At 52.8% G+C, this 9,928-nt stretch overlaps 1 protein-coding gene across 2 annotated transcripts in view; it reads right to left on the minus strand.

Annotated features, from left to right (window-relative positions):
* PPP2R2D (protein phosphatase 2 regulatory subunit Bdelta) overlaps positions 1-7,336 on the minus strand; it is a 49,942-nt gene extending 42,606 nt beyond the window's left edge. Inside the window, exons 1-2 of one of the 2 annotated variants that reach the window (XM_037804141.1) lie at positions 6,874-7,336; positions 5,743-5,835 (exon numbers count right to left, since the gene is read on the minus strand). In XM_037804141.1, the coding sequence (XP_037660069.1) occupies positions 5,743-5,835; positions 6,874-7,321 (541 nt within the window). In that variant the 5' untranslated portion in view covers positions 7,322-7,336. Of the gene's footprint in view, positions 1-5,742; positions 5,836-5,918; positions 6,209-6,873 lie in introns of those variants that run through there. The other variant, XM_037804142.1, reaches the window with a different exon arrangement.
* Positions 7,337-9,928: the final 2,592 nt, after the last annotated feature.

The raw sequence follows: 9,928 nt of genomic DNA on the forward strand, positions 1-9,928 counted from the left end.
CCAAAACTCATTTGGTTTCAAATCCCATATTGTAGCGTATTGCAGTGTTGTTCCACTCACCATGACTCTCCTTACCCTGATTAACATCACCTTGAAGAGACAAGCCTGATACATGACAGCACGGGGCAAAGGCAAGATACAGCCCACTGCCCAGTGGCACCGCATGGGAGTGAAAGCAGAGCCCAGCTGCTAGGAGAGAACCCCAAAGGGGAACGGTGGCAGGAACAGTGATTCATAAAACGTGGACTTTGAGATGGATTTTGAGGTATCAGCAGGGTATGGAGAATAGACAGGAAAACAAGAATATTATAGTTGGGAGAAATACTTGAACAGAGATCAAGGGATGGGAGCAATCACTGAACAATAATGGAAAAACCATGAGGCCAGGCTGTGGTGAATGGAGAGATGAGGGGGGAGGCCAGGAAACTACTAGAAACTGCTATTTTTGTGCTTAAATATAGCTAAAACTAAACCCATATTCCTTAAAATATCTAAGAATTAATTAACACTTGAACAGCACTTCACAGATTTTAAGAGCACCACACACTGTATATAACCCTAACAAAAATCTTATGCTGTAACAAGTTTTCCCGAGTTCTAGATAAGCAAGCTGAAGTTCAGAAACATCCAGGCATGAAATGAACCCAGGATTTTCCAGCAAACAACAGACTTTTTAAAATCAATGACTAAAAATAAAGTCCTGACTAAGAAAGATGAGAATGAAAATCAACATTATTTAATACAACCATAAATCTTGTAAATTTACATCTCATTTAGAACTCTAATTAGTTCCACTTCTTGAACATACATCCTGCTTTTAAAGACATTAAAACGTATATGGTGCTCAATACGTTTGTTCAGAGAGCTGATCTCAAGAAAGGTACAGAAAGTTGATTCCCTAATGACAGTCTCCCCGTGAAGCGTTCCTGTAAGTTAAACTGTAAAAGATTACAAGATTGTTTCATGGCTTTCCCAGATGATGTCTCTTAAAGGTCTTTTTCAATGGCACAGCTATAATATTAAGTAAAAATCAGACTGGGAATATCTCAAATAACCAGACCCTCACCCAACTGCGACTTAAAAAAAGAAGGAATGATGATAAATACTGAGTGTACAATTTTCTATACCCAGAAGAAATTAATCATAATATTCTATGATAATGACTATGATTGAAAGTTTTACATTCACATAAACTGTATTTCATTGATTTTAAGCACATTTTCCTTTGAAATCAGCTTACATTCAATGAAATACTGTAACATATACTATGCGGGTATTGATGCCCACATTTTTGTTACCTTTCCCAACTTAAAATGTGTCTTTCTTTCATAGTATCTACATAACCCCTCGAGAGGAGCCTTGACCTATGGATGACCAGGATATCCACATTATTTACACAACTCCCAGATTCAAGCTTGCAATAGTAGTTTTATTATTTCTTTAGAAAAAAAGAAAAGTCCAATTTAAAGCAATAATCAGATGAGAGATTAAAAAGCTGATTAAAACAAATCATTAAATAAAAAGTCAAGGCACTTAAAACTACAAATTTGGAGACAAGAGGAACCGGTGGTTATCATCCTATACAAAGTTATATAAAACCAGGCAAGGGAAGTTCAACAAGTCCTTCCTCAAGCCCCTCCCCACAGTCTCCAGAAAAGAATTAATACAAAGACAGCAAAATCCAAAGCTTCGCTGAAAGCAAGCAAATTGCTTTTGTGTCCAAAGTGACTTTGCAGGGGAAGTGGCCAGCAGGTGTTTTAGCTCTTCGGCCCCTCTGAAGGATATCTACTCTTCAAACACTCGGAGAACTGTTCTGAAAACCAGGCCATTCTTGAAGCGTTTACTCATCTATCATTTTAATAGGCATTTCCCTTACAGGCATCTCATTTTCATGTCTCCAAAAGCCTTTTCCATACAATTACTGGAGATCCCAACTCAGCACTAGCAAGACAGAGGACCCCAAGGCTGGGCAGCCACACCCCACAGTGGGGGCTTTATCCCAACTGGCTGCAGCCACTCCTTGAAGCAGTCACAGTGCTGCCTGCCTCCAAACCCTGGCTCTCTGTCCAGTGGCTAGGCAAGTTAATTACCCTGCCTCTGGGTTTCTGCATTTAAAACAGGGAGGAGCAACAGTGCCTCTCCCTCCTGGGGTCGTGTGAGGATGAAAGTGATGGGAAGGCACCTGGAGCAATCTTGGGACTTCAAATGCACTCAATACCTGCTAGCTGCCAGGACCTCCAGCTCATTCCATACAGGTTGGGGGGTGGGGTGGGTAAACACCACTCTTTCCAACCTAAGGAGCTTGAAGCCTTTTAAAGACCAGCAAGCAAAGGAGCATAAGAATGTGCGCTACCTGTAACAGTGGTCCATCCAGTGGTAGTTCTGCTCAAGGAAGAGCAGTGCTGAGTGAAGGTGAGGAGAGCTCACCAAGCAGAGACTGCATACCTATTTAACACCTTCCAAAATGTAGTCACTATCGAGAGCACAAGCAAACAGGTTCTCTTCTCAGTTACTTCTGGAAGCCTTCCTGGTTCTAATGTTTTGGCTCTTACTCATCTAGGCACAAAAGCTCACTTATCCCACCTTCCAGGCAGCCTGATGACTGATGACCAGAGCTGTAGGGGAGAAGAGGCCTGTCACCACTGTCACTCAACATGCTTGGTGACAGCAGGACAGTTACTGATCTCCTTTAAGCCCGGATCTCCTCTTAATTACAGAGAGATAGAGAAGGGAAATCAAGATCACACACACAGAATTACTGACCCTTAGCACTATGGCTGACCACAGCAAAACCCAAATCTTAAAAAACAAACAAACCAAAAAACACCACATTTTACACAGTCCAATACTTTCATCAGAAGTTATGATTAAAGACCCTAGAAACTATTAGTTTTAGAAATAAAAAGGAAACCAAAACCAAAGCCACTTCCATTTTTATTCATTCCACAACCTCTGAAGTCAGTCAAGAGTGCCTACTTTTAACTCCCACCCCCATCCTCTCTAGGAGCTGCCCTTATCAAAAGCAGAGGACCCAAGCCTCCATATCCTGAGGACCTTCTTCTTCTTATCGCCCATCGCAGGAGAATGGAGAAAGACACTCTACAGTCTAAGTTGTAAGATTAAGGTACAACTCTAGGGAGTAGAGCTTGAACCAGAACAAAACCTTCAAGAACAAACTGCTTCACAAACCACAAACTTAGATAAATTTTACCACACCTCCGAGTGTTCAGTGAAAGCATAAGTTACAATCTCTCCTGAATTACTTATCTCCTATTAATTTTCTCCAAAGTTTCCTTTGATTCAAGGTTGAGTTTGAGTCACAAATTCAGCAAATCATGTCACCCAGTTTCTTTATTCTTGTTGCCTAAGAATAGATAACTGCTATTGATTGCATTTTCCTTCTTTATCATCAACTTCTATGGTAATAATGCAATTCAAACTAGTAATATCACAACTATTTGTCAAATTGATACACTTATAAATGTTAACCTCAAGGAATTACTGAAATCAAACATACACGGATTAAAATAGAAAGCTTTGTACACATATACTAATAATAAAGTAGGCAATTACCACAAGCAATATGAGAAAAAAGGTGACAACTTGAAATATCACACTTTTAGATGAATTCAAAATTTTACTTTAAATAAAAGTTTAAAATTGCATAAAACTTTCGATCAGTTTAATTTAGAAAACAAAACATTTTTGCCATGATTTTTAAAGAGACAGATTGCCATTTTTGAAGTGTAAAGTCACATTTAAATTTAATTCATTCAGTTTGCTGATAAAAACTTCCAAAAGAGAAAGAAATGGGAACTTGAGCCAGGCATGAAGCCGCCCCACTCCTTATTCCCCAACAAACATGTTCTGTTTCACTCCTGATAGAAGTCACTACTTCATTTGAATAAGGCTGAACTCTCACCCACTTGGCACATGCAGAATGAAACAAATAAAAAGAACAATTACCTCCAATCAATATAAAAGAAACAGAATCTTTAATAAACTAGTTACGTTTTTATATAAAATCCCCTAGTTTCAACCTCAAATCATATACATCTTTACAAACTTCTCAGAGTGCAGTTTTACTTGCTTAATAACCAGGGCACTGTTGTCTCATGGGGCCAAGGATCTCCAGATGTCCTCAGGGCCATGTGTCAAAATAAATCCTGCCAGGTAGAGACACAGGGTGGAGGAGGAGCTAAAGGTTACCGGAATGGCCAGGTGGGGGAAAACTGACAAGGCATCTGACCAGTTTCTTGGGGTAGGGAAGATGTATTTGGAGCAAAGCATTAGCCAAAGTTAAGTCACTTTTAAGGGAAGGCTAAAGGTTCACAATGTTCAGCAAGATAGTTGAACGATAACAACAAAAATCACTCAGCTTCTAAACCTGAAATAAATTCTGAATCTCTAAAATTCACTTGTACATTCAATCATGCTTAAGTATATATACATATTTGTATCTTTTAGTTTACAAGGACATGGGGTTTTCTAGGAAGCCAAGTGAGGCAGGAGAGACTCTCCAAGTTCCACACCCACCACCCGAAAACTTTGAGCCTAAGCCCCTTTAATGCCATGGTTAAGGAAAACAGCAGCCAACCTAAGGTAATATCCTAAGGTTCAAGATTAAAATCTATAGTAGGAACACTCGGCAAATCGCAAGAATTTTAGAACCTTAGAAAGGACCTGAAGGCTCCAGCAGTTCAGCTCTCTTCTTAAAAGACTTAGAAACTGAGGTAAGCGCCTGGCCTAGGATCCCACCGGATTAGCAACAGAGCTTGGGCCCAGGACGGAGGCCCCCTGAGCCAGTCCCTCGCGCCGCCCCAGGCCCCACCGCTGCTCTGCACCTGCCCGCCAGCACGGCGACCCCGTTCCTGCTCTTCAGTTCCCGCGGCGATTGCCTCGGCATCACCGCACGCAGCAGGCAGCCACTGATCCTGGAGACCCGGCTTCTTGTCCAGCTCCACCCCTCCCTGGCTCGGTGACCTTGGTCACTTACATAAGCCCTCCGACCAGCTTCCCCCACTAGGGAAAAGGGATTAGCCTCCCCCCAGGCCGCCGAGAAGGACAGGACCGCGACCGCGCTCAGAAGCCATCGCGGGCAAACCGTGCGCCGCCCCGCGGCACCTTCACCCTAGGGCAGGCTCCCCCTCCGCGAGTGCACGTGGTCCTGGGAGGGCCCGAGGGGGACACTTCTCAGCCCGGGCAGCCGTCCCTTCCCACCCTCCCAACGGGAGCCCCGAGAGGACAGCGAGGGGCGCCCGGGGACCCTGCCCCGCGCCGGGGCCTCCCTCGGGTCTGTAAGTGCAGCCTGGCCGACCCGAGACGCGCAGGGACGCCGAGCAGACGGCGCGAAGGTGGAGCGGGACCCAGGTCGCGCTCGTGACACCGCCTGTCCGGCCACGAGGCGGGGCGGCTTCCGCAGCCGTCCGCGCGCGCAGAGCGCCAGCTCCGGGTCCCGGCGGGGGCAGGAGGGTCCCGGCGCGGTGAGGAGGAGCCCGGCGCGGTGAGGAGGGTCCCGGCGCGGTCAGGAGGATCCCGGCGCGGTCAGGAGGGGCCCGGGGCACGGGTCCCAGCGCGGTGAGGAGGGTCCCGGCGCGGTCAGGAGGGTCCCGGCGGGGTCAGGAGGGTCCCAGCGCGGTGAGGAGGGTGCCGGCGCGGTGAGGAGGGGCCCGGGGCGCGGGTCCCGGCGAGGGCAGGAGGGTCCCGGAGCGCTGAGGAGGGTCCCGGGGCGCGGGCGCCTACCTTCCGCTACGTCCTCGTCGATGGCCCCCTTGACCTGCGAGAAGCACCACTGGAAGTCGTTGCCGCCTGCGGGGCAGCCGCCGCCTCCGGCTCCTGCAAACACACAACCCGGCGCATCAGGCCGGCCGCGGCCCCCGCCCCGGGCTCGCCCCCCGGCCGCGGCGCGGGCCTCTCACCTGCCATGGCCGGCGGGCGGCGGGCGCGCGAGGCGGCGGCGGGGGCGGCGGGCGCGCCGACTGCAGCTGACGGGAGGAGGCGGCCGCCGCGCTGCTGCCGCCCTAGAATCTCAGCCCTTGCCGCCGCCTCCGCCGCCGCCGCGCCGCCGCCGGGGAATGATTTTTTTTTCCCTTTTCAAAATGGCGCCCAATGCCCGTCGCCCCGCTCGATGACGTCATCTCGCCTCCGCCTCCTCCGAGCGCGCCGCGGGCAGAGGGCGGGGCTGGCCGGGGAGGGCGCCCCCGGCGCGGGGGCGGGGCCGGAGCGGCCGCGGGGACTGTCGGGGGCGCGCCGCGCGCCGACCGCGCCTGCGCACAACCCGCTGAGCGCCGCAAACCGTACCCCGCCTCCTGACGTCGGGCTACTGCGCTGGTCAAGGGACTGCTCAGTGCCGCGGGCGAAGAGCCAGGGCTAGTGGGCGCGGGCCAGCGTCTCGCCCCTCGAGTTTGTTGGTGTCCGGGGTGACCTCATGCTTGGGACTCAGTGACCGGCGCTACCAGGAAGACCATAGGCAGGGCCGCCGCTGGCCGCCCGGCTCTCTCGGTGGAATCTAAGACGGCTCGAAGCTGTGCCGCCAAGGACTCGGCAGACTCGCCTCGGCGGCGCGACACCAACCCCTAGGTTTCCCCGCAGGGCGCGTCCGACTTACCGCGTCTCCGCCCGGGCCCCACCCTTGCCGGGCCTCGGCCAATGGAAGTGCGGTCCTTCCGCGAGCCCCGCCCAGTCCCGTTCTGCGCTTTCCGGGCCTCGGCCAATAGGAGCGCGGCCCTTCCGCGAGCCCCGGCCAGTCCCGTTCTGCCCTTTCCTGGCCTCGGCCAATAGGAGCGCGGCCCTTCCGCGAGCCCCGCCCAGGTGCAGGCAAAGTCCGGCCCACGCTGTTCTGACCCCCTTGGGCTGACCCCTCCCTGGGCTGACCTCTTCCGGGGCGATCCGCACTGTGCCGACCCCGCTGCCGGCGCCGCGAGTCCCTGCCGTGTGCGCGGGCGGAGGTGACTCTCCTGGGGCGGCGGCCCCTGCGCGGGCCTCGCGCTGTCCGCTCAGTCGGCGGCTCCGCGCTCGTGGAGCTCGCCGCCGCCAGCTGGGAGGAAACGGCGCTGAGAGCCCCCGTGGCCGGCCTGTCCTCCCTTTGCGGCCTTGTTTTCCTGTGACGCACGGAGCGCCCACTTCTCTCGGGGAGGCTGTGGGTCGCACTGCCTGCCGGCCCCTCGACCCCCGTGTCCCGAGCGGCGCGGCCGCGGGCAGAGCCGACCGGAACTCCCGCCCTCGGAGCCCGCGGGTGAAGGGGAGAGCAGGGTGTGGAAGCCAGGCCGCGCCGGGGAGAAGACGGCGGGAAGGGGTGTGCGCAGGGAAACGCGGCGTGCATCAGCGTGTGTGTCCCCGCCTGGGGCTGTCTAGGCGGGGAGAACAGTTCGCGGCCTCGCGCTCTGGAGGCCGGAGGTCCGGGAGCAGTGTGGCACGGCCCGGGGCCGCCTGGTGGAGAGCGACCTCACCCGGGCTTGAGCGCGTCTGCAGACACTGACTTCCAAGTGCGGGCGCGTGGCGGGTCCCGGGTGGGCGTGGGCTTGGGGAGACGCTGCTCGGCGCGCTGCAGGCTGAGTGTGGAGGCCTTGCCCGCAGCGGTTAACTCTCAGGTGTCCTTAAGTGTAATTGGTCTTAGCTATGGAAAAGATAAATCTTTGGAAAGGATGCTAAGATAATGAGCTTTAGTGTAGATTGTGTTTTTTGTTTTTAATTAGCTTCTGTTAATTTAAAATTTAAAAACAAGATGTAGCCCACAAAAACAGCAATTCCTGAAGCTGACCTTTGTCCTGTCTTGCTGATCAGCAAGAAGTTTCCAACTACTTTTATACACCGCAAGGGAACTTGGAATATCTCGGTGAGATACTCTGGGTTCTAATTGGGGTTTTCAGGAACCTGGGTGTGGAGGCCGTTTTCTTCTATTGTTGTTTGTAGGTATCAGCTGACTTGTGAAATGCCTGCTGTGTATCACCATCTAGCCCAGAGTTCCTCCAAGGGGACACCGCTCAGAAATAAAAAGGAGCCACTGCTGATCTGAACAGCAGAGGAGCGAGGCCCCAAAGAGTCGGTGCTGTGTGTGTCCATTCAGGTGAAGCTCTAAACTGGCAAAACTAAAGTGCTGGGGGATCATGGCTGCACGGCCGGCAGGGATAGGCCAGACAACAGCAAGAGAACTTCCTGGGGTGTTGGAAGGTTCTAGACCTTCATCTGAGCTGTGGTTACACGGGTGTCCGTACACACCTGGCGAAACTCATGAAACTATACCCTTAATATGGGTACATTTTATTGCATCTGCATTGTACCTCAATTGCGGGACACTGATTACGTGCTTCAACTTGGCGGGCCTGGGCTGGGGGACCTGATCAGCCCCTGGGGAGGGTGGTGGGCACGGGCGACAGCGCCCTCCACAGCCCCCCGGGCCTGGGAAAGTGAGGCCGGAGGCAGGCCCCATTTCCTCACCCAAAATACCACTGTTAGGGGAGGCTTGCCGGAGGGAACCGCCTTTTCCCCACCCCCTTATCTTGCCCGGACACTCCCCGTTGCCAGTGCAACTCCCATCACCACCAGTGCGCATACATTGTTGCCAGACACCGTTACCGGAGCAACTCTCGCCCCTTTTCAATCAACCTCCGCGCCCTCTCAGAACCAATCCAAGCCTTTAACCTTTACAGCTACCCCGCCCTCTAAACGCCCGATATAAGCTTGTACTCTCCCCTAATAAACTCTCTTGGTTTCTTCACCCTAAAAAGAAACGTGTCCCGCCTGTTCCTTTCTCGCCGCCCTCCATACTTTGCACGCCACCCCCGCCGGGGACCTGGCCAAGTCCCCCGCCTCGCCCTCGCCTCCGGGAAAGAGCCCCCGCCGCCGGTACCCTCCAAGCAATCCTGAGAGCCTAGGATTTAGCAACCGGCCGCCACCCCCCCCCCCGACGAATCAACTGCGACCGCACTCAATAAAATTGATTTTAAAAAATTCTAACTTACTGTTTATCTAATTTTTCACCAAGCCTGATAAATTTGAACAAAATCATAGAAGGGCATGTCCTATTAATTTTTTTTCCCCACATACTTTTATTTTTTTAAATTTCTTTTGCGGTCGCAGTTGATTCGTTGGGGGGGGGTGGCGGCCGGTTGTTAAATCTTAGGCTTTCAGGATTGCTTGGAGGGTACCGGCGGCGGGGGCTCTTTTCCGGAGGCGAGGGCGAGGCGGGGGATTTGGCCAGGTCCCCGGCGGGGTGGCGTGCAAAGTATGGAGGGCGGCGAGAAAGGAACAGGTGGGACACGTTTTTTTTTAGGGTGAGGAAACCAAGAGAGAGTTTATTAGGGGAGAGTACAAGCTTATATCGGGCGTTTAGAGGGCGGGGTAGCTGTAGAGGTTAAAGGCTTGGATTGGTTCTGAGAGGGCGCGGAGGTTGATTGAAAAGGGGCGAGAGTTGCTCCGGTAACGGTGTCTGGTAACAATGTATGCTCACTGGTGGTAATGGGCGTTGCACTGGCAACGGGGAGTGTTCGGGCAAGATAAGGGGGTGGGGAAAAGGCGGTTCCCTCCGGCAAGCCTCCCCTAACAGTGTTATTTTGGGTGAGGAAATGGGGCCTGCCTCCGGCCTCACTTTCCCAGGCCCGGGGGGCTGTGGAGGGCGCTGTCGCCCGTGCCCACCACCCTCCCCAGGGGCTGATCAGGTCCCCCAGCCCAGGCCCGCCAAGTTGAAGCACGTAATCAGTGTCTCGCATTTCTCCCTTCTTTTCTAATTAAAGGAAGAAGCTTACCGGAGAGGCCCGCTAAGGGATGAGGGAAGGGGGAGGCCGGGGAGGGGAAAAAGGGGTTGACGGTGGCTCAGCGAGGCTGGAGCTCGGCGTTGGTGTGGCGCCCGGGCGCTTGACAGGGGCCTTGCTGCTTGCGGGATGGACGAGGGTGGGGGGTTTAAAGTTGGAGGTTTAGAGAAGTTGGAGCT

The sequence above is a fragment of the Choloepus didactylus genome, chromosome 15 (genome assembly GCF_015220235.1).
Source record: "Choloepus didactylus isolate mChoDid1 chromosome 15, mChoDid1.pri, whole genome shotgun sequence".
NCBI classification, from domain to species: Eukaryota; Metazoa; Chordata; class Mammalia; order Pilosa; family Megalonychidae; genus Choloepus; species Choloepus didactylus.